Source organism: Lactuca virosa, chromosome 8 (assembly GCF_052849685.1).
Source record: "Lactuca virosa cultivar CGN04683 chromosome 8, Lactuca_virosa_CGN04683_v6, whole genome shotgun sequence".
NCBI lineage: Eukaryota > Viridiplantae > Streptophyta > Magnoliopsida > Asterales > Asteraceae > Lactuca > Lactuca virosa.
The window spans coordinates 46,278,369-46,304,345 of NC_136433.1; the positions used below are offsets into that span (position 1 = coordinate 46,278,369).

Sequence of the window (25,977 nt, forward strand, 5' to 3'; positions counted from 1 at the left end):
GTCACAAACTTTCAAGATCTACACTTTATGCACAGAAGTGACCAAAAAGTGAAAAATATATAAATTAACAAGATCAATGAAACTAATGGGCAAGTTTGAAGCTTTTAACTCACAAAGGTCTATAAATGATGTAATCTTGTTGGATCTATGCTTGAATCCTTCATCCATGCACTTTGTCACCACCTTGTTCTTCAATATCCCACCTTTTAATGGAGAAATAAGCTCAAAAATGATGTCAAGGCTCAAAATAAGTGAAAGGAGGCTAGGGTTTCGAGTTAGAGGCTCAAGAGGGTGGAGGCTCATGATAAGCAGGACCCCAAGGGGTTAGAGACCTTAAATAGGGCTCAAAACCCCAAAATTAGGGTTTTTACACAGCGAACTTACACCTAACGTAACTTTGGGTACGCTCAGCGTACTCCACTAAAAACGCATCCCACCCTCAGCATGTACGCCCATCGTACTCCCTTGTGTACCCCCAACGTACTACCAGACTCCATATGCCTAACTTCAAACAGCCATAACTTCATCGTTTCAACTCCGTTTTCGGCGTTCTTTATATGTACGGAAAGGTATTGAAGAGCCCCACAATCCTATGTAATTACTTTTAACTTAAAACATACCAAACTAAACTCCTTATTCCATGAAATAAGTCTGAAACATCACTTTTCCTGTTTTACCCTTTGGCTCCAAAACACAAACCAAGGGCTTGGATCGCATAACCAATATTATCAACATCCAATAGGGTCTAAAACATATTCCATTGAAGCCCAAGGCCTTTACTTGATCCATTTATTGTCCACAATCTCAAAATAAGAAACTTCTCAAAACAGGATGTTACATGGAGGCTTAGGGTGAGCAAACCCTAGCCTCCTCATTCCTTTAAATTGGGAGAAAACCCCATAAATAAGGTTTTGTCGTTTGCCAGCTGCAACACCGTGGTGGCTAAAATGAACCCACGATGCTTCTATATTTTCCACATCATGGTGCCTTCCCCACACCGTGGCGAACCTTAAAATTCCGAATAATTGAAATTTAAGTTACCTCATTATCCGGGTGTTACAAAAACTAAGTAGGTAAACCCTTTGTGAATATATCTTCATACTGATAAGCGGATAGAACATGTAAAACACACACATGACAAATCACAACACGCTCCCAAAAAAATGTAAGTCAATTTCCATATGTTTGGTTCTTTGATGTTGAAATGGGTTAGATGTTAGATACGTGACACTAACATTATCACAAAAGACAATAGTGGCACATGAGAGCGGACAAGATAACTCAAGGAGAATATTATGAAGCCAAGCAGTTTTAGCAACCACATTTGCTACCCCCGGTACTCGGCTTCAACACTAGAACGCGAGACAACATGTTGTTGTTTAGAGGAACAAGAGACGAGGTTATCTCTGAGATAAACACAAAAACCCGAGGTGGACCGACGCGTGGTAGGGTAGCCGGCCCAATCAACATTAGAATAAGAGATCAAACGATCAACATTTGACGGAAAGAGAAGAAGATCATGCGTCAACATACCTTGAAGGTACCATAGAATACGCTTGAGAGCATGAAAGTATGGGGTACGCAGATCATGCATGAAAAGACAAACTTGTTACACAACATACACAATACCAGGGCGAGTGAAAGTCAAGTACTGCAAAGCTCTAGCAAGACTACCATAGCGAGTATGATCAGCTACCAGATCACCACCAACAACAAGTTTGATTTTGGTGTCAGCAGGGGTATTGTAAGGATTTCACGTGGTCATATTAGCACAAGAAATGATCTCCTTAGCAAAGGAATATTGAGAGAGAAAGAGGCCAGAAGAGTTACGAGTGGCAGAAATATCAAGAAAAAAGGAAATAGGTTTGAGATCATACATTGGGAAATCAAAGGAAAGCTGAGAGATGACCTAGGAAATAAGAGTAGGAGAAAAGGCGATAAGAATGATGTCATCAACATACAGAAGGAGGTAGATAGTAGCGGGTAGGGGTGGCAAATCGTGCTATCGTTTCGTGTTTCTGTCTAACACGACACGGCATGAAAAGGTTTTATGTAACACGAACACGACACGATATCATGTTGTTTTTAACTAACACGAAAACGATCGAATTAAAAAACGAAAAACATGACACGACACGAAAAATATAACATATAAAAAAAACTAGTTTATTTAATGAATACTTTATCAAATATAACACGACAAACACGACAAACACGAAAAACACGATAAAGAACTAATAAATCGTCTCAATTTCATGTCAAATTTTGAACACGAACACGACACGACACGACATCGTGTTTGTTACAGTTAACACGAACACGACACGAACACGAATTCAAATTTTAGTTTCGTCCCAATTTCGTTTCGTATCGTGTATTTTTGTCGTGTCGTGTCATAAATTGCCACCCCTAGTAGTAGGGCTGCGATGATAGGTGAAGAGAGAGCAATCAGATTTGTTATTGATAAATCCAAGCATGGATAAATAGACAGCAAAACGCTGATATCAAGCATGAGGAGCTTGCTTTAGCCCATAAAGAGCTTTACACAAATGGAAAACATGATCTAGAAATTGACTATTGACATAGCCAGGTTGCCGACGCATGTAAAAAATCCTAGTTAAATCACCATGAAGGAAAGCATTTTTGACATCAAGCTGATGGACGGGCCAATTGCGATAAATGGGGATGTTGAGAACAATATGGATGGTGGCTAGTTTGACAATAGGATTGAACGTGTCATCAAAATCCAGGTCCGGTTGTTGAGAAAAACCTTGAGCAACAATGCGACCTTTGTAGTGATCCAAGCGGCCATGGTTGTCAAACGTGTGACAATACAGCCAGAGACAACCTATAATATTAGCAGAAGGGGGTTTTATAACAAGATCCCAAGTGTTTTTGGAGAGAAGAGCAGACATTTCAGAGTCCATAGCTACATGTCAATATGGATCACATATTGCCTGAGTTGTGGAGCGAGGAATAGGAGAGATGTCGGAGGTGACATATAAGTTGAAGATTTGTTTAGGTCGAAGGGATCATGTGTGATATCTAATGACCATAGGGTGCCCAAAAGGAGGGGGGAGGAGATGGTTTGCGTGTGAGATGGGGAAGGTGAGACAGGAGCTGAGGGACCAATAGTAGAGGGAGAGTCTGATGGAGCAGAAGTAGTCGTCAATGAAGTAGAGTACGATGTAGCAAAAGTGGAAAACGATGGAGTTAGAAATGTAGATAAGGGAGAGATGGAGTCATCAAAATAAAATGAAGCATAATCAGAAGGGGGAGGAGAAGGATGAAAATCATAATAAGGGACGTGAGATTCATCAAAGACTACATGATGACATACGATAAATTTTTAAGTGATGAGATCAAGACAATGATATCCACGGTGTTCAGTACACAGACCAAGGTAAACACACATAGAAGAGCGATGAGCGAGTTTATGAGGAGTTTTTGAACATGTATTGGGGTAACAAATACAACCAAAAACTCCAAGATGGGAGTAGGTAGGAGAGAAGCCAAAAAGAATTTGAAAATGAGTTTTGAAGTTTAAGGTAGAAGTAAGAAGATGATTGAACGTATGAGTAGAAGATAGAAGGGCTTCGACCAAAAAACTTGGGGGAAAGGGATGCTTGAAACAATGATGTATGAACCATATTATTGATGGTTCGAATGGTGTGTTCAGTTTTGCCATTTTGTTGTGAGGTATGTGGGCATGAAAAATGAATTTTTATACCATGGCTTTTTAAAGAAATCCAAAAGTGGTTGATTATTAAATTCATGTCCATTATCACATTGACAAATATGTATGTCAGTTCTGAATTGATTTACCATATAAGATCGAAAGTTTTTAAAAAACAGATGAAACATCAGATTTTGGACATAATGGAAAAACCTAAAGAAAATGTGAGAAATCATCCAAGAAAATAACATAATATTTAAAGCCACTAATATTCGAGATTGGAGAAGTTCAACGGTCAGAATGTATAAGTTCAAACACACGAGACATAGTAGTATGTGACGATCTAAAAGGTAAACGACAATGTTTTCCTAACTGACAAGCATGCCATAATTTAGAGTCTTTTTTTGGACATGAAATAAAATTACACGAGTGAAGAAACTGAAAAATAGATGAGCCAGGGTGACCAAGGCATCTATGCCATGTGTCATATGAAATAGCAACATTAGCAGAATAAGAGATGGGCGTGAATGACGACGAAAGAACTGGATACAAATCGTGGTGATCACTGTTGCATCATTCCAGAGAGATACATGTTTTAAGATCCTTCACAGTAAAACCAAAAAGGATCAAACTCAATAGAAACAGAGTTATCGGTAGTGAAGCGATGAACAAAAATAATATTTTTAACAATCTTATTTGAAACAAGAACATTATTTAAAGAAATATGAGTATTTGAGAAGGGAAGAACAATTTGTCCAATAAATTACATGGGAAGGACAACACCATTACCAACCTTAATGAATTTTGAAGTACATAGAGTTAGGGAGTGCATTATACCTTGATTAAAAGTCATGTGTGAGCTTGCCTCGGAGTCCATATAGTAATTGTTGTCGGGTGGTTGTTGAACGGACATAACTTGAAACACTGAGGCAAGATCTGTGAGTTGAGGTTGTCTGTATTAAGAGACATGACCACCAAAGGATGTTTGAGATGGTTGTTGAGATGCCGAAAAATGTTTTTGTTGTGGTGTTCTATAGGCTTGTGAGAGTTGACCCGAGAATGGTGGAGTATGTTGTCCAAAACAATTCCATTGAGGGGCTATTATGAGAAATCGAAAGGTGGGTTTTGTTGTAGCTGTGAAGGATTGTAAGTGGGAGCACCGAGGGAAGGTACAACAACAATGAAGGCATCAGAAGGCTAATGTTGGGCTACAACAGTTGGTGTCGCAAATGGGCAACATCGGGAGCTACAAGAGGGGCTATGAGAATGTTGGTGGGCTGAAAAAACTGTGCTCCGATATGCGTTTGATTGCCAAAAGGAATTTGATTTTGACTGTGCACTCCTGAAAAAGAGATGGAGATAGTAGAAACATTATCATCCCCCCCCCCCCCCAATTGTAAGTAGAATGATCATTACTTTTGATGGGTTTTGAGCAATACATCAATCCTATGGTGTACATGCAAACCCTAATAGCTTTAGATCTAGTTTGTCTAATGAACATGCAATTGATAATCCAAAGACATAAACCCTAGATCTAATAAACTATAACTGAAATTAGGGTTTAGATCTTACCTTTGATTGTTATATAGCAATAACAATCAATCCTTGGCTTTAGAAAGCTTAGTGCCTCAAGTGTTGCACCTCTAATGGAGTCACAAACACCACTAAGCAACAAGATGAAGAAGAGAAGAGATGGGGAGGCACCAAAACGGCTGGAAACCCTAATCCAAGTGTTAGCCACGTTTTTGGGGCATAGGGGGCCTTTATATACATGTAGGCTATTAGGGTTTACAACTAGGAAACCCTAATCTGGCTGCTTAGGCCTTAAGCAGTCCAATGGACCATTCCAAAAGGCCCTTGGACGATTTCTTTATGGACCTCCATATAGAATTCGTCCATTGCCATCTAATGGATCCTAAGCCCAACTTTGTAACTATCTTATAATTACAATATCAGTCCCCTTAATTTAATTAATCTCTTTTAGCCACAAAATTAATTCTCAATTAATTCTTGACTAATATCAATTAAACATTATGATTTCTCCTTTAATATATTATTCTTATAATATATTAATAAATCATAATTAAACCTTTCTCTCCTTAATTCATCCTACATATTGCTATGGTGAAGGCAACCCAAAAGGACCATGCTCATAATCGGGTCAAGTACATACCAAAATAGTTATGGACTTAGACACTAATCCAACAGTCTCCCACTTGGATAAGTCTAATAACTATTTTGCATAACTTCAGAACCTGATCAGCAATCGTAGCTTTCAAAAGTCGCTGTCAACTCTGATCTTATCAGATACGCGTGTCCTTTAGATAAGGGATCATATATTCCTCCATTCTCAAGATATCGTATAGACGCGAGACATGGATTTAAATCATTCTCTCTGTCTATGTATTGTTTCCCGACATCTGATTTATGACGACTGACAACAGACTACAATTGAACACATCAACTTAGTCCCGGCTTGGCCAAGCGCTTAGGGTGTCATCACTAAATCATCGAGGGGCCCACATATATCGCTTTTATCCCACTTTGGGTAAAAGGAATGGATAAACTTCGACTCAAATGCTTGCTTGCACCTACTAATCGAATCACACACAACAGTAAGTTTTATAACACCAAGTTATTGTTGCGTTTACTCATCATCAATGTGTAACCGACCAGCAAATAACAACTCACACGTCTCGGTTTCAAGAATATACAATGTTATCGTCTCACTAATCACCCGTGATAAATCCATGAAGTGATTCAAGTGAGCGTGGGTTTAATCCAACACTTTAATCTTATTAAAGCACTCATGAACTCTGCAGCAAACTTGTGCTATGTCTAAACACTTCAGACAATCTGCAGACAGATTCATGACAGTCTTCCTTCATACCTACTTCCAACGTATGACCGACTGTGGAGGTTCGAATAACCCAGTTATTCTGGAAGTCAAAACATGCAAAGTGAAACGCAATAATAATATTAATCCTATATGGCCCCAAAACTTTTGAGCGTAAATAAAAACACTTTTATTTAAACACCATATTGATTACTCATTATTCATTGCTTACTGTTTCAGAAAATCAACTTATTACTCGAATTATAACCACAATTGTCCCATGCTCCAAGCATGCACGCTTTGGTTTCCTATGGTCCATACTTTATGAAATAGATCAATTGAAAAACTTTTCCAATGAAACTCATTTCACAATCCCTAATCTTTATCATTAGTGTAAGAATACAAGGTTCTTGCCACTATTAGAATATGTTAGATTCTAACATTTTATGCAACGACCCTTTCGTAAAGTCATAGCACAAAAGTCACCAGGACTTGGCTAATGAAATTACTAAGTTCTCTATCACAAATTGTTACAAAACAATTCTATAGATGTGATGTCGCTCACTCAAAGTACATTCCTTTGAACATCCTTTTGCATAAAAGTTTCTAATCTACATAGATTCTTAATTTCCAACTCCCATTTATGGAAACATTTCCATATTTGCCATATGACAACTCATTCTTAATAGAATCTTATCTATTCATAATAATGTCAATATAGTCCATCCAATACTATACTTCCAACTACTCACAAGCGACAAATCCTCAGTGAACCTCAGATCGTCCTTTGATAGTTGTTTAATTATTTTAGTCAAAACCGATTCTAGTTCCTTTTTCCCTCTTAATGCCCTAGGCATTTGGAAAATTATAGAATGGTCAAATATTATAGCATATGCAATCGATCCTATACCCGAAGCGTATTGGACACGATGCATAATGTCTCACATAAAGACGTGATACTTTATCAGCCTTCTGCCATAATATTTTATGTGCCCTGTTCCCACAATTCGAACTATGAAGAGGGATGCCGTAATCATAATCGAATTTTGAGAATGCACTATGTATCCTTGACTAAATTTATTAACATTTCTCGATCTAAGCTTTAGAATTTTGAAACGAAGTATAATATTCTCTCCCTTAATTATAGCAAAACAAATTTTCAACCCTTGCAACTTTGCAAAGTGAATCTTTGTTTTCTATAATTAATATTGCTAACTTGCAATACTTACCATAATAATCATGCTCCCACTAACATGATGATTATTTTCTTACCAGCATAACACTTATGCTCCCACTAGCTTTGATATGTATTCAGAAAGCAACTGAACCTCCAGAAAACAATGCTTATTGAATTCCTTAAGTTCATATTTCTAATACCTAATGCTTTGATAAGCCTTTATCTAAGCTTTGTAAGCTCATACACCTTTGCCTTAGATAGCTCACATGTGTGTCTAAAGAAATTTAGAACTTATGTTACTAAGTCCCAAATGTTCAGACTAATTGCCAAATCTCACAATTCGAACTATGAAGAGGGATGCCGTAATCATAATCGAATTTGAGAATACAATTTTTTCACAATTGCAACCTTCTTAAAATCTCTCTTAGTGAAAGCATTTCCTTACAATCATTTTCATGAAGGAGGGAAACCTCATGACACTTAGATTTTAAAGTGTATGTGTTCCTATCCATGTGAATTTGTCAAAACCAAAGTTTGCGACAAATCCAAACTCATATGGACCGAACGTGCTCAATCTCGATTTCTTGCCTCATGGTAACATGAATGCCCACCATGTCTTCCAAGCAACTCACCCTTTCATATCAATGTACTTTCCATTGATCAAGGTGCTTTGTCTTTATGTATTCAAATGAGAACTCATAGAACTCACATGCATATCAACTCAATTGGAATGGCACAGAAAAAGAGTATGTCATCCACGATAGGCTATAAACCTCAAGTCGTGCGCTAGTGCTGATTAACTAGGTTTACTCTTGATTTGTTCTTGAAACTTTTCAAGACCATTAAGACTCCCACTGACTCCTTTACATATAAGATTCTCTTGTTAAGAAACATTTCTTGACAAACAAATATTCAAGAGTTAGTGTAGCCTTTTGTCAAGTTTAACACTTCACATAATTGGTTCTAGTTGGTCTTTGTCTTATCCAAGACATCACAACTTACCAATCTCAAATGTGCAGGAATAAGAAGACTTTTTCCAATTCCACATTTATTGAGTGTTATAAACCTACTAAAGACTTGTCACTCATGTCAGAATCTTGACTCTAAGACTTGATATTGGAACGAAGTATGATTGACTTCTTGATTTAACCATTTCTACAATTCTCGATTCCTCTTCTTAGACATGCAATTGCACAAAGACTCACTTAGAGGATCAATTGAGAAATAGTTCTTAATCATTAAGACTTATCATAAAACACAATAAAAGATACTCTCCCTTCTTCTTAGAATAGAGAAACTTTTATCTTTCTGCCTACTTGATTCTTCTTATTCGTTCTGCTATTGATTGAAACTCTTTTAATCAACTCAGAATTATACTTAATCTTATAAGTATAACCATGTTTACTAAACTTTAGTAAATCATGACGAATATCTTTATCACTCTTGTGGTGGACTTGATCAATGCACAACCTAGTGTACTTGATCTCCTAGTCCTTCTCTTGACACTTTGTCAAAAAATAGTCTAATTTCCAAACATGAAGCTTCTCATTCATCACGCAACCAAGTTGTATGATTCCAAGTTTCTATCCAATTGAAACTTGGGCGATGAGAATCTTCCCTTATTTGGCAAATTCTCGACATTTCCACAAATAACATAATTAAGAATCAAATCCATTATTGCTAGTAGTAGAAATATTCAAACATCAATTTTTCATACATGCCACTGCAAGGATAAATAAATAAGACAAAATCAAAATTTATTTTATTGCGGAAAAATTTGTCCTTACAATGCAATTCAACTGAAAAACTATGCTATTACATATTTCTTATCAATCTATCCTAACTCTAGAATAGCAGCTCAAAAATCTAATCCTCGAGTCCATGCGATCGAAATCCATTTCTTCATGATCAGATTCAGCACGCTTCTTCCTTAAGCTTCCTCTCTTTTCTTCGATCCTGCAAAACATCAAAATGTAATCTTATTACATCATGTATCAAGAATCAAAAATAGGAACTTACAGAGTTAGTTAGTGGATTTTACCTGAAGTAGAGCCATACGTCTTGACTCTCCCATCTCTTAGATCTCTCAGGTAAACAGGACAGCTTCGTCTCCAATGCCCCTTCTCTTGGCAGTAGAAGCAGATGGACTCTTTTGGAATGACACAAGGAACTATCTCAGAATTTACCTTTTCTGGATTTCCAATGTCACCATTTTCAATGTCCATTGAAGTTTGGGAGTTTCATTTGCCAGACAAATTTGCTCGATCAGCACGCCAAATCGTTTCTGATTCAGCAGCTATAAGCAAATAGGTCAAATCAATGAGGGTCACATCATGGTCCATCATATAGTACTCTCTAACGAACTCACTATATGATTCAGGAAGCGACTGAAGAACCCAGTCAACAGCCAACTCACCTGAAATCTCGACACCCAACATCCTTAACCTGTCAATGTGTGACTTTATCTCCAAGACGTGTGCACACACAGGTTTCCCATCTTCGTGTTTACTTGCCAGTAGGGCTTGAGTGAGCTTGAACTTTTCAAGCCTTTGAACTTGTGGGTTAGGGAGAATAATTGGAGGAGGTGGAGGAAGTGAAGCATGACTCTCATTTCCTTGATCGTATTGTGGAACGTCATCTTCATTTGGAAAGCTTGTTCCAAGGGATGTGGGAAGACCATTGTAAGATTTAGACATCTACAAAACGGGAGAAAATTCAAGTTAGTTGATAAGAATCCTTGATGTAACACCCAAATGAAACATCAAGGCTAGGATCCAACACAATACTCTACAACCTAGAAGAGGGATGTCGTAATCTAGTTGCAGAATATTTGAAGGTAGGTAAATGACGATTTACCAATTTCCACCATGAAAAACGAAAAAGAAAATTTTAAGTTTTAAATGAACTGAAACTCCTAGATCTTTTGAGATTCATTGAACTTTTCAATGGCATGTTTAATCTCGATTATGCCCTTCAAATTTGCAACTGGGATGCCGAGGATCACAAACAAGGAGTGAATAACCATACGAATCTACGTGATGCACTCAATGATACTATCACCTAATCAATGTGTCGGTTAACCACACACGCTCCATTGATCTATGATAAACATCGAGCCACCTTTCGCCACCAATGTCAATCCCAAATTAGTGTGTCGGTTAACCACACACGCTCCACTAACGTTTGACAAGGGTACGAAGTGTAATTCCATGGATTAGCATACAATTTCACATTTTGCCTAAAGTAACTAGAATTTTGGGAATTTGTAAAAACATGTAGTTACTTTGTACTTCATTATACTTATAATGGAAGGTTTCGTCCTATCCTACCCGTTCGGCTAACGACCCTCCACTAGTCAAGAGTGTGGTGGGTAAGAGTGGATACCCATTCAATCGCCATTTTATAGGCAATTTCCTTAAACACCCCTTATAGACCAGCTTCGTGAATGAGGCCTACTAACAGTAAGACGGACTGTTTACTCATACATATATATAATATTAGACTTCTAATTTTATATATAGTATAGGGTGTATTTTACACTTTTAAAATACTAGGTGGTTTTATTAACTTTCTCTTTTAATTAAACTTTTAATTAACTTAACAAAACCATGAGGGTGTAATTTGAACTTTTCAAAATACTAGAGTTTTAGAATTTAAATATTACATAATTAAACTATTAATTAAATTTTAAATTTCAAAACTTGAGAGCAAGTTTTGAAACATTTCAAAACATTAGGGTTTAGAATTTAAATATTTCAAAATTAAACTTTTAATCAAAAATTTTAATTCCAAAACTTGAGGGCAAGTTTTGAACCTTTTCAAAACATTAGGGTTTAGAATTTAAATATTTCAAAATTAAACTTTTAATCAAAAATTTAAATTCCAAAACTTGAGGGCAAGTTTTGAAATTTTTCAAAACATTAGGGTTTAACTATTTAAATTCCAAAAACAAAACTTTTAAGTTCAAATTTAAACTATAAAACCTAAAGGGGAAAATTGAAACTTTTTCACAAGATAATTCAAATCTAAATTACAAATAATCAATCTTTATCTAATAAAACAAAAGATTATCTAAATTTTGACAATTATCTTCTATTTTGGCAACGATAATCTCCAAATATTGATAAAATTGGATTTGAAAATGAGTTTTGAAGTTTAAGGTAGAAGTAAGAAGATGATTGAACGTATGAGTAGAAGATAGAAGGGCTTCGACCAAAAAACTTGGGGGAAAGGGATGCTTGAAACAATGATGTATGAACCATATTATTGATGGTTCGAATGGTGTGTTCAGTTTTGCCATTTTGTTGTGAGGTATGTGGGCATGAAAAACGAATTTTTATACCATGGCTTTTTAAAGAAATCCAAAAGTGGTTGATTATTAAATTCATGTCCATTATCACATTGACAAATATGTATGTCAGTTCTGAATTGATTTACCATATAAGATCGAAAGTTTTTAAAAAACAGATGAAACATCAGATTTTGGACATAATGGAAAAACCTAAAGAAAATGTGAGAAATCATCCAAGAAAATAACATAATATTTAAAGCCACTAATATTCGAGATTGGAGAAGTTCAACGATCAGAATGTATAAGTTCAAACACACGAGACATAGTAGTATGTGACGATCTAAAAGGTAAACGACAATGTTTTCCTAACTGACAAGCATGTAATTTAGAGTCTTTTTTTGGACATGAAATAAAATTACACGAGTGAAGAAACTGAAAAATAGATGAGCCAGGGTGACCAAGGCATCTATGCCATGTGTCATATGAAATAGCAACATTAGCAGAATAAGAGATGGGCGTGAATGACGACGAAAGAACTGGATACAAATCGTGGTGATCACTGTTGCATCATTCCAGAGAGATACATGTTTTAAGATCCTTCACAGTAAAACCAAAAAGGATCAAACTCAATAGAAACAGAGTTATCGGTAGTGAAGCGATGAACAAAAATAATATTTTTAACAATCTTATTTGAAACAAGAACATTATTTAAAGAAATATGAGTATTTGAGAAGGGAAGAACAATTTGTCCAATAAATTACATGGGAAGGACAACACCATTACCAACCTTAATGAATTTTGAAGTACATAGAGTTAGGGAGTGCATTATACCTTGATTAAAAGTCATGTGTGAGCTTGCCTCGGAGTCCATATAGTAATTGTTGTCGGGTGGTTGTTGAACGGACATAACTTGAAACACTGAGGCAAGATCTGTGAGTTGAGGTTGTCTGTATTAAGAGACATGACCACCAAAGGATGTTTGAGATGGTTGTTGAGATGCCGAAAAATGTTTTTGTTGTGGTGTTCTATAGGCTTGTGAGAGTTGACCCGAGAATGGTGGAGTATGTTGTCCAAAACAATTCCATTGAGGGGCTATTATGAGAAATCGAAAGGTGGGTTTTGTTGTAGCTGTGAAGGATTGTAAGTGGGAGCACCGAGGGAAGGTACAACAACAATGAAGGCATCAGAAGGCTAATGTTGGGCTACAACAGTTGGTGTCGCAAATGGGCAACATCGGGAGCTACAAGAGGGGCTATGAGAATGTTGGTGGGCTGAAAAAACTGTGCTCCGATATGCGTTTGATTGCCAAAAGGAATTTGATTTTGACTGTGCACTCCTGAAAAAGAGATGGAGATAGTAGAAACATTATCATCCCCCCCCCCCCAATTGTAAGTAGAATGATCATTACTTTTGATGGGTTTTGAGCAATACATCAATCCTATGGTGTACATGCAAACCCTAATAGCTTTAGATCTAGTTTGTCTAATGAACATGCAATTGATAATCCAAAGACATAAACCCTAGATCTAATAAACTATAACTGAAATTAGGGTTTAGATCTTACCTTTGATTGTTATATAGCAATAACAATCAATCCTTGGCTTTAGAAAGCTTAGTGCCTCAAGTGTTGCACCTCTAATGGAGTCACAAACACCACTAAGCAACAAGATGAAGAAGAGAAGAGATGGGGAGGCACCAAAACGGCTGGAAACCCTAATCCAAGTGTTAGCCACGTTTTTGGGGCATAAGGGGCCTTTATATACATGTAGGCTATTAGGGTTTACAACTAGGAAACCCTAATCTGGCTGCTTAGGCCTTAAGCAGTCCAATGGACCATTCCAAAAGGCCCTTGGACGATTTCTTTATGGACCTCCATATAGAATTCGTCCATTGTCATCTAATGGATCCTAAGCCCAACTTTGTAACTATCTTATAATTACAATATCAGTCCCCTTAATTTAATTAATCTCTTTTAGCCACAAAATTAATTCTCAATTAATTCTTGACTAATATCAATTAAACATTATGATTTCTCCTTTAATATATTATTCTTATAATATATTAATAAATCATAATTAAACCTTTCTCTCCTTAATTCATCCTACATATTGCTATGGTGAAGGCAACCCAAAAGGACCATGCTCATAATCGGGTCAAGTACATACCAAAATAGTTATGGACTTAGACACTAATCCAACAATTTTTACCCCTATTAAACTTATTTTTCGATTTGCCACTGGTGGGAGTAGAAGAGTACAATGAAACAGAAGATGTATAAGTAGGATCACCAGTGAGATCAATCGATTATTCACGAGAGTCATGAAGTAGGAGCATGTTCTTGGCCTCAAGAAAAGAGGGAAAAGGCTTAGTGTTTGTGATTACATCCACGATGCTATGATAAGATGGTGGAAGTTGGCTGAGGATTTGCATCAAGAGCTCAATTTCATCAATATTGTAATCACAATCTGCAAGTGCTTCAGCCAATTTCTTCAATGTGTGACAAATTTATATGATAGATAAAGACCCCTTCGTAGTGTTACGGAATTGCTCTTGAAGCTGGAGCATTCGGGACATTTTGTTATTGAGGAAGAATTCAGCTAGTTTGTCCTAAACGTCGTTGGCTGTGCAATTATCACTAGATATAATCTGCAAAAGATTAGCATTGCAGGTAGTATAGAACCATGATTTGATCCGGGAATCAATGGCCTCCCAATCTTCATGGTTACCACCGTTAGTGAGTGATTTGCTAGTTACTTTATCTCCTTTGCACATGTCTAAGAAGATGTGTTTCCATAGTTTGTATTTAGATCCATCAACCGATAATTTAAAACTAAATTGGTTGTAGACATTGGTTAGTGCAAAGACAAGTTGAGTAGCCGTGGGAGAAGTGGTGGAGCTTAAAGATGGCACGGTGGACATGGCAGCCAGATAAATTAAAAAATAACTCTAACAAAGATAAGAAGTAATGAACATAAAGCTTAACAGAAGGTAGAGAGGAATTAAATGTACCAACTAGTTTAATTCGATGATTGAGAGGGTAACACAGAGGTACGCAATTGTGCGTGAGTCTTCAAACAGTAGATGAAGGTGATCAGTACAACACCGAGAGGCTGCTGCGATGAAGAAACAAAGCAGCAGGAGACAACGATTGAGCAGCTGTCGATGATGACGAGGGAAAACGCCAGAGGCAACAGCGAAAAAAATCGTCTGGAGGCTTAGGTTGTATAATCACTTTGCATGCTCAATACCATGTTGAATAATGTGAAAACTCGTAATTAGGGTTATGTGTATTGAAATAATATATATATATATATATATATATATATATATATATATATATATATATATATATATATATATATATATATATATATGATACAAGATACACAAAGGGTCCCTATACTATACAAACCATTAAAATATAGCTAACTTATTTAGCACATAGAGATAATCAAAGACTAGGAAAACAAGTTAGTCATGGCCCTCTATATCCCCTTCAAGGTAATAGATTTACTAGTTTATTGAACAATCAAATTTACACGTAAAGATTGAACATCAAAAACGGATTACAAAAAGCTTATGTCGTTAGATATTTTCATTGAGACCATAAACTGAATTTGTTTTAAGGAATCATTGGATCAAACTTTATTCTGGATAAAGGAATTTGTTATTACTTTAAATACTAATTGGTAATATTAGGTATGGACTTTTTTACGTTAAACAAATTTGATTTATAAAAGAAAATTTGTACACTTTTATTGTTATTATAGATTCTCTTAATACGTGGCTAACTTTTACATTTACACAGAGCACTTGTTCGTCTCAAGTTTCAATTGCGTACATTTTCAAGAAGGTTTTCATTCAGGATTATTGATAAATTTGGTTATTAAAGTATTGTGTTTGTCACCGTTTAGTCATAAAAGTTTAAATCGTGTTTAGTTAAACCATAATGTTTTCCAATTGTATGGAGTGGCCACTACAACCGGCTATAACAAGTTTAACACCCTACAAGTTTACCGGCCTTCGTGACATGCAACATAGTCAAACAATTTTATCCATATCATACCAACATGGGCATCCATATTCCATATTGGTTTTCTTTTTTGTTGATTGTATTGAATGAGTAAATACAATAGATTATAATGTGTATGTATACAAATGAATGGCTCGTAATCTTTTGTTATTAGAAAACCACCGGCTCCACTAAGGCACTAACCCTCCATAGATATGTGTAAACAATTGATAAATTCAACCACACCGTATATTGATATTAACAAAACAATATGTATGTTTACAACAATTACTCCTATGATAAAGGACTTAAACTAGGATACATATAAATACAATAAATACTATGAGTTATCCTCTAATATCCCCCATTCAATCGAAAAAGTGGCTGTCCTAGACGAAGCATTGCACGAAACTTCTCAAAGAGTACACGCGGAAGACTTTTCGTGAAGAAATCTGCCACTTGAAGATTGGTTGGAACAAACTTTGTGTATAATTTGCCCGAGCTGATAAGCTCCCGGATAATATGATAATCTAAGTCAATATGTTTGACACGCTTATGTGAGATGGGATTCTAAGTCATAAATAGAGCACTCTTGTTGTCACATAGAAAAGTAGGACGATCCGGTGGTAAAGCATGCAACTCCCGTAGGAGATGAGTGATCCAAACAATTTATGCAGTTGTGTTTGCCATTGCTCTATACTCATATTCACTATTAGACCTTGAGACAGTAGGTTGTTTCTTGGCACTCCAGGAAACAAGATTTCCACCAAGAAACACCGAGTAGCCATAAGTGGAGCAACATGTTTCCAGACAACGAGCCCAGTTAGCATCAGAGTAGCCTACTACAGAAGCTTTGTGAGGACAACTATAAGTGAGACCGAATGAAATTGTGCCTTTAACATATCTAAGGATTCTCTTAACAGCCTGGAAATGATCGATAGTTTGAGCATGAAGAAACTGAGATACTTGAGTAACAACATAAGATAAGTCTGTTTTAGTTATTGTTAAGTACTGAAGAGCTCCAACTAAAGACCGATAGAGTGTAGGCTCAGAATAGGGCAAACCATCAATTGTGAAGGATTCATGAGGAGCTAGAGGTGTGCTGACCGGTTTAGAGTCTAAGAGCTCGGCCCAGATAAGAATTTCTCTAGCATATTTCGTCTGTGTGAGGAATAGACCATTTCCTATGTATGAAACTGCAAGACCGAGAAAGTAATTTAGTTCTCCAAGGTATTTGATGGCAAATTCGTGATTGAGATGAGATGTAAAGGTGGCAATGGCAGTCTCACTGTTTCCCGTAAGAATGAGATTATCTACATACACAAGCAAGTACAAAATACATGATTTTCAGATGAAAACAAAGAGTGAAGTGTCTACACGGCTGCATGTAAACCCATAAGAAAAAAGAAAAGTGCTTGACCATTGAAACCATTCACGTGGTGTCTGCTTCAATCCATACAAAGCCTTTGATAATTTGCATACATGATTAGGAAACTTAAAAATTATGAATCCCGGAGGTTGTTCCATGAATACAGTCTCATTTAAGTTACCATTCAAAAATGCGTTTTTGACATCCAATTGGTGCAACTTCCAATTATTCAAGATTGCAAGAGATATGACAATTCTGACTATGGATGCTTTGACGACCAGACTAAATGTGAGAGAGTAATTGGGATCCAGGATTTTAGTGTATCCTTGTGAAACTAATCAAGCTTTTTAGCCTTCGATGGTTCTGTTTGAGTGATATTTGATGCGATAAACCCATTTGGACCCTACAATGTTGGTGTGACATGGACGTGGTACTAGCGTCCATGTTTGATTTTGTTGTAAGGCCTCAAATTCTTCATGCATGACATCCACCCATTTGGGATCTTTGGTTGTCGTTGTAAATCATCATGGTTTAGTTGAAGATGTTAAGGCGACATGAAGAGCGTTAGTAGCTAGTGTAGCGAGATCGACTTGATGTTTGGGTCTGAAAATGTCAGCCTTTGATCTTGTTATCATAGGATGACTTGAGATAAATGTATCAAATGGTGACATAGGCGATGAGGTGCTCTTGATAGAATTTGCAGGTGGTATAGACGTCGATCATCAGAGAATGGAGTAGGCGAATCAGATGGTTCAGAATTAGTAGGAACCGTATGATCCTATTCAGGTGGCACAATAACAGGTGGATCCAGAATGTCATCAAGTGACTTGCATAGAGTACATAGTGAGGATTCAGTAGTACTCTTATATGAAGATAAATGAGTTTTGTCAGAATGAGCACTAGTAGTCGGCACATTAGAAGAAGATGAAGGCTGTGGAAAATCTTCAAGAAAGGTAGTAAGAGTCAACTAAGATATGTTCGTGTCAGGAGATATACCATGAAATGGAAAAACTTTTTCATTAAACCTTGCATGTCTAGTGACAAAGACACGAGAAGTTGTTGAATCGAGACACCTGTACCCTTTATGTTGCTGACTATACCCAATAAAAACACATGAGATGCTTCGAGGTTCAAGTTTGTGTTTAGAATTGTCGCACAAATAAAGGAATACCTGACAACCATACATGCAAAAGCTGGCATATTGTGGATCCTGATTGAAGATCAACTAGAATGGTGACTTGTTGGATAATAACGGAATGGGTAAACGATTGATTATGAATGTAGCGGTCATAAATGTATCCACCCAACAACATGCATGAACTTTAGCATTAAATAACATTGCTAATCCAGTTTCCACAATGTGCCTATGTTTTCGTTCCGCACGACCGTTTTGTTGAGGGGTGTACAGACAAGAAAACCTTTGAAATATGACATTATCTTCAAAAATAATTTAGGATTGTGTGATTCACAAATTCCGTTCCACCATCGCTTTGAAAAACCTTTATCTTTCTGGAGCATTGGGTTTGAACAAGATTAATAAGGACGGGTAGGATCGAATAGAAACCTATTTTGGTTTTAAGTGGATAAAACCACATAAACCTGGAGTAATCATCAATAAACGCAACATAATATCGATAACCATCTTTAGAACAAATGGGAGTCGGTCACCATAAATCACAATGTATTAAGTATAAAGGTTGAGATGAACGTTTGTAATTTAGATTGAAAGATAAATGTTGCCCTTTTGCAAGTTGACAAGAAGTGCAAACAATAGGTTTCGGTAACAATGAAGTAATAGATAAAACACCTAACCTATTTAAAAGTGAACTAATATCAAAATACACATGGCCTAAACGAGCATGTCATAACTCATAAGAAGCTCGAGTTGAAACTCCAGAGGTAGCAACCAAGGCTTCGGGTTCATCCTTCAACACATAAAGACCATTTTGACAGCTTCCTTTAGCAAGTACCCGTTTTGTTTTCCGATATTGAATGGCAAAAAAAGGTTGAGAAAAAAAGACATCAACATGATAGTCTTTGGTAAGCTTGCTAACAGACAATAAGTTCTTTGTGATATTAGGAGTGACAAGAAAATAACTTAAAGGAATGTTATTGGATAGAATAGAAGAACATGTATGAGTAATTGGAAGCTTTTTCCATTTCCAAATATTACTTCATTGTTACCTTGGTATGGTGTTGAATGATGTAGAGTGTCATGATCGGGATTCATGTGATCCGTACCCCTTGAATCAACATGCTAATATGGGTTGTTGGTGGTGACATGACATTGAGGATGAAAGGCCTTTGATAAAGTTTCACCTGAGGAAGAGGCTTGACTGGCATAAGTGTGAAGATTGGGACAAGAAGACACATAATGTCCATTGTTTCTGCAGAGTTGGCAATGGGGAGGTCGTCTCTCTTGACCACGTCCTCTGCCACCTCTAAAATTGTTGCTATGGTAAGAGGTGGAACATCCCCGACCTTGAGATGAATTGTTCTGTTGAACGTGAAAGGCAGTCGGAGGACTAGGAGCACCATGGATAGATTGCAAAAATAATTTGTGGCTTTCTGCTTGAGTAACCAGATCATGAAACACAGGTGTTGGATTTGTGGCTCGAATTGCTATGGAGAAAGTTTCATATGATGGCCCTAAACCAAAAAAAAAACCAGTGCAGTTTGTCAATTTCAACAACTAGGTGACCGATGACAGATAGTTGGTCACATATAGCCTTGAAAAGAAGACAATAATCAGGAACAATTGTTGTTCCTTTGGTAAGCTAACAAAGAGAATTATGCAATGATTGGATGCGTTCGACAGAGAAATTACTATAAGCAGTCTCGAGTGCTAGCCAAATCTACCAAACACTGGAGAGACCAAGTACTTCGGCCGTTGATTCTTCTATGGGAGAGGAGTGCAGAAGAATAATGGCACGTTGATCAACATCTCTCCAAGTAGCAAGTTCAGGATTTAGAAAGGTCTTGTTTTCCTCGGTAAAGGTAGGTGATGGTGAAGAAGAAGTACCATTAATATGACCTAATAGTTGTTGATAGGTAAAGATGGGAAGCATTTGATTTCGCAGAGAAGGTAATTACTTGATGAAAATTTGATTGTCAGCATGTGTAATAAGGTATTCATGGAGAAAGGGCCATCGGTAGAGTGGGAGGAAGACGAGGGGGCATGATAAGATCCTAGGAGATGAGCATTTTCAGATGTCAGAAAATCGAAGGGGAGAAGAGAGATACAAATGGTTGATACCATGTAAGCAATTGATAAATTCAACCATATCGTATATTGATATTACCAAAACAATATATATGGATGTTTACAACAATTACTCCTATGATAAAAGAGCTAAACTAGGATATGTGTTGTCCTCTGATAATATGTTTTTTAGATTGTTGAGATTTGTTAATTTGATACTTTTATTTTAAAGGTAAATGATGTGGATTTAAGAATTGTGTTGTTGTTGTTGGATGTGTTTGTGGTGGTTTAGGATTTGCTGATAATTTTAAAACCAATAATAATAATTTGATTAAATTTTATTTAAAAAAAAATCCACATATACACTATGTCAGAGCTATGCAAATGAATATAGATAATTCTTCTTTTGCCTATACGCATACCACACATGTTGTAACTTACTGAACCTGTTACAACCAACCAACTGTAATGAGTAAATCGATAAAATTAGCAAACTTTAAAATCTAATTTAACATAATTGAAACTTTGAGGGCTAGATTATGAAATTTTAAATACTTTTATGGTCAATTAAACAACTATGCTTGCAGTATAAGCTCCAAAATGTACAAAATTTATTGCCAAGGTCTAAACAATAATTTCCAAATAGTAGAAGGTCTGGAAAGTCATTTCAATCATATCGAAGACAGAGATTCTTCCTATCTTGTCGACACGACATCCATAACAACAACGTTATCTTTCCAGATTTAAAACTACAAAACCCAAATCACGTACAGCTTATAATGCACAACGTACAAGCTGCAAAGGATTTACCATAATCATGCATCGTCTCTTCTCAGCCTATAAAAACCGTACAATCACTCATCAACTTTTCTCTGCGTGCTTCCACCCAAAAACACAGATGTTGAAATTTGTTTTTCTTCATGTTTTCTTCTTCTTCATCATTAATTTTGAATGTTCAAATGGGTTTTCAGATTATGATGCTTTAATGAAGCTCAAAGCTTCAATGGTGGCATCAAACACCTCTGGAATATTGGACGACTGGAAAGTCGAAAACTCACACTGTTCGTTTTCCGGAGTTTCATGTGATGAAAACTTTCGTGTCACGTCGTTGACGATATCTTACGTTCCTATGTTCGGAACTATTCCGCCGGAGATCGGAATTCTGAACAAACTGGTCAATCTGACGCTTGTATCGGATAACCTCACCGGTCCACTTCCGGTGGAAATGTCTAATTTGACGTCGATTAGATTCATCAACATCTCTAGTAATGTTTTCACTGGGGAGCTTCCGGGAGAGATTGTGGCGGGAATGGCGGAGCTGGAGGCTTTCGACGTTTACAACAATAATTTCACTGGGAGGTTGCCGGTGGAGTTTGTGAAGTTGAAGAATCTGAAAATTTTGTATCTCGGAGGTAATTTCTTCAATGGAGAGATTCCGGAAGATTACTCGGAGTTTCAGAGTTTACAGATTTTAGGTTTACAACAAAATGAACTCTCTGGGAGGATTCCGGCGACCTTATCACGTGTATCGACTCTTGATCAGCTTCTCATCGGGTATGCCAACAGTTATGAAGGAGGAATTCCGACGGAGTTTGGTTCTTTCAAATCACTAAAACTACTAGACCTCGGAGGTTGTAATCTCAACGGAGAAATTCCGGCAAGCCTTGGAAATTTGAAGATGTTGCATACTCTATTTCTTCAGTTCAACAATCTAACCGGAGAAATACCTCCGGAGCTTTCCGGAATGGTCAGTTTGATGTCGTTTGATCTGTCGAATAACAATCTAACCGGTGGCATACCGGAGACGTTCTCGGAACTGAAAAATCTAACGTTGATTAGTCTGTTCGGCAACCGTCTCGCCGGTCCTCTTCCTCCGTTCATCGGTGATCTCCCGAATCTTGAAGTTCTTCACATCTGGGAGAATAATTTCACGTTTGAACTCCCGCAGAATCTCGGCAGTAACGGCCGGTTACTTATGCTCGACGTCACCGGAAACCACCTTACCGGACCAATTCCGAAAGATTTGTGCAAAGGAGGTAAAATTCTCGTATTTAATTATTGCAAAAACTTTTACACTATACATAGGAATATGAAGAATAATAGTAATTTAGATATTAGAATAACAATGGAATCACGGAATTTAATGAGTGTTGGCGTTGATCTCAGGCAAGTTACGACTTTTGATTTTAATGGAGAATTACTTCTTTGGGCCCTTACCGGAAGAACTTGGCAGTTGCAAGTCTTTAACGAAGATTCGAATCATGAAGAATTTCATCAACGGAACTATTCCCGCCGGCATCTTTAACTTGCCGGAGCTTACCATGCTCGAGCTTGACAACAACTATCTTACCGGTGAACTTCCTGATAAAATGTACAGTCAGTCTCTTCAAAGTGTTTCAATGTCTAACAATTGGATCACCGGTAAGATACCTCCGGCGTTTGGTGATTTACCGAATCTAACAACTCTATCTCTCCAATCAAATAAGTTCGTCGGTGTAATACCAGAAGAGATATTGAAGCTGAAGAAATTGTATGAAATTAACGTCAGCGACAATAATCTCAGTGGTGAGATTCCAGCTTCCATTGCTACAAGTGTTCAACTTACTTCCATCGATTTCAGCCGAAATAACTTCATTGGTGAATTCCCGAGAGGAATTTTAAGTTTGTTCAATCTGAACATACTTAATGTATCTCGAAATCAACTCAAAGGTGAGATTCCGACGAAATTAGGTCACATGAAGAGCTTGACAGTGTTAGACCTCTCCTACAATCAATTCTCCGGCAGAGTCCCAATCGATGGACAACTAAAGGATTTCAGCAACACTGTCTTCTCCGGGAATCCTAACCTCTGTTTACCACAAATGGCTCATTGTCCGATCATCTCCACGTCTCAAAACAACAACCGTTCAATCACCACATCAAAGCTTATGATAGTCATCATCGCTGTAATCACAGCCATATCATTATTCATACTAACATTCATCAAAATTAAAAACAAACACTTCGAGAGATCCAAAGTCTGGAAGCTAACCACATTCCAACGCTTGGATCTAAAAGTTGAAGACGTTCTCGAATGTTTGAAAGATGAAAACATAATCGGTAAAGGTGGAGCTGGAATTGTATACCGAGGATCAATGGCGAATGGTGTTGACGTAGCAATCAAACGGTTAATGGGTCGGAACCATGGATTCGACGCCGAGATCCAAACGTTGGGAAAAATCAGGCATAGGAACATCGTCAGATTACTCGGATACGTCTCCAATCGTGAAAACAAATTGCTGATTTACGAGTATATGTCTCATGGAAGCTTAGGTGAGATTTTACACGGATCGAAAGGCGCACATTTGCAGTGGGAAACAAGGTATAAGATCGCTATAGAATCAGCGAAGGGACTGTGTTACCTTCACCATGATTGCTCTCCGATGATCTTACATCGAGATGTGAAGTCAAACAATATACTTTTGGATTCCGATTATGAAGCTCATGTTGCTGATTTTGGGCTCGCTAAGTTCTTGAGGGATAATCATTCTGGTGCTTCCGAATGCATGTCCTCCATTGCAGGATCATATGGGTACATTGCACCAGGTACAAGTTTCTATTGCATGTTGCCAATATATATTATTTGTTTTATACTTGTAATTTTGTATATGTATATATTAACTACAAATTTGTATTTTTTTTTGTACTACAGAGTATGCATACACATTAAAGGTGGACGAAAAGAGTGATGTATACAGTTTTGGAGTTGTACTTCTTGAACTGATAGCAGGAAAGAAGCCGGTTGGGGAATTTGGTGATGGGGTAGACATAGTGAGGTGGGTTCGAGAGACCATATCGGAGCATTCTGAGCCATCGGATGAGATGTCAGTACTAGCGGTGTTGGATTCGAGGCTCAAAGTGTACCCATTGGCAACCGTCATTAACCTCTTCAAAATCGCCATGAGTTGTGTGGAGGATGAGAGCACTGCTCGGCCTACCATGAGGGAGGTTGTTCACATGCTCACAAACCCTCCGAAATCGCAACCACAAACCCAACCATGCTTGCTCACTCCTTGAAGAAATTGTTATCTAACTTGTTTGTTGATGTTTTGATGGAAGTTTGGAATAAGTTTGACACTTTGTGACTCGAAAATACACAAAGTCATGTATGCACATCTTTTTTTTTTTTTTTTAATTACATATGATCATTAATGATGATTGTTTATTAAATATGTTATCAGTATTATTTAGTTAATATTTACTATGAAACATTAGTTATTGATACTTAATTGTCCCTTATACATGATGTAGCATAATCTTTATTTAATACGTAACTAAATCAGCCAAATTTATATCACAACCATACAACAAAGGAAATAAGGCTATACAGACAAGTAGTCAAATGTTTCTATTTCTTATGAGACAACTTAGAAATGTTAGAGGTGCATTTTAAACGAAATTAAAGGTCTAATGTATACATACAAACATATAACTCAGAATGACTATCAAGTTTAATTAATGACAAGCTCACTTTCAAAATGCTATCCACTTCCAAAATGTCATCCAATTCATAAGTCTTTGCTGTCCAAAAAAATCAATATTAATACATCACACCAAAAAGGCAAAAATTCAATATAAAACCATGAGAAGAAAAGTACCTTTCAATCGATATTGTTGGTGCAAGCGGAGCTGTAGTCGGAAGCTCGGAAGACATGGCAGGAAGTATTAAAAAAGGTTAAAATAAGCATCTTATATGTATAAAGGACAGACCATACAAAAAAAAAAATAATTAAATTACATGTAACAAAATGCAAAGTTGGACTAACGTAAAGTTCATGAAATGAATTGTAAACATAAAAACTTCCATAATTAAAGATGAGTTTACAACGTAATTTTTCACTCCATTTCAATAAATATTAAATAGAATGAACATTCACTTGTTCAATTTCAAAACAGTAACCAATCCAAGTGTAACAGTTTCAATCACTCCTACATTCTAACCCTTACATTTTTAGTATGCACAATTCATAAGCCAAACTCTACTTTAGTTACCATTTCATAAACCAAACTCTAATTTAGTTACCATGGCATTTTCTAATTCAAACACCAAATCCCACATATATCTTTGTTGTTGTAATGTCATAAACCAAAACAACTTTCTTAAATCTAGAGATGAAAAGGGAATGACAAAAGATATGAAATCATACCTTTTAAGCAATCCAACTTTGGCTGTCGTTGGATGCTTGAAAATGCAGATTTGAAGTTATCAAGTGTCATGAAACCAGATTTCGAATCCATCAAACTTACAACTGAAAACCTAAATTTAAAAAAAAACTAGAGAAGTGGACCTGCAAGCGGATTTTACTCTTTCTGATCTTTGAGCAGGTTTCCTCTGCAGAAAATGCTCCTCATTAGCATGTTTATCGAGTAAGTGT

General features: G+C 36.8%; 1 protein-coding gene across 1 annotated transcript; it reads left to right on the top strand.

The window, feature by feature from the left end:
• The first annotated feature begins 21,366 nt into the window (after nt 1-21,366).
• On the top strand, nt 21,367-24,774 carry LOC145129557 (uncharacterized). The gene is made up of 3 exons (XM_079064304.1): nt 21,367-22,599; nt 22,730-24,148; nt 24,255-24,774. Exons 1-3 carry the CDS (start codon nt 21,381-21,383, stop codon nt 24,617-24,619), a joined length of 3,003 nt encoding a protein of 1,000 aa, XP_078920430.1. The 5' UTR covers nt 21,367-21,380; the 3' UTR covers nt 24,620-24,774.
• The last annotated feature ends 1,203 nt before the right edge of the window (nt 24,775-25,977 follow it).

Excerpts from the sequence above, each read along its gene's own strand:
- LOC145129557 (XM_079064304.1), top strand. The coding sequence starts at position 21,381 with ATGCATCGTCTCTTCTCAGCCTATAAAAACCGTACAATCACTCATCAA. Across the intron at positions 22,600-22,729 it reads GAAAGATTTGTGCAAAGGAG|GCAAGTTACGACTTTTGATT; the intron begins GTAAAATTCTCG and ends CGTTGATCTCAG. Across the intron at positions 24,149-24,254 it reads ATATGGGTACATTGCACCAG|AGTATGCATACACATTAAAG; the intron begins GTACAAGTTTCT and ends TTTGTACTACAG.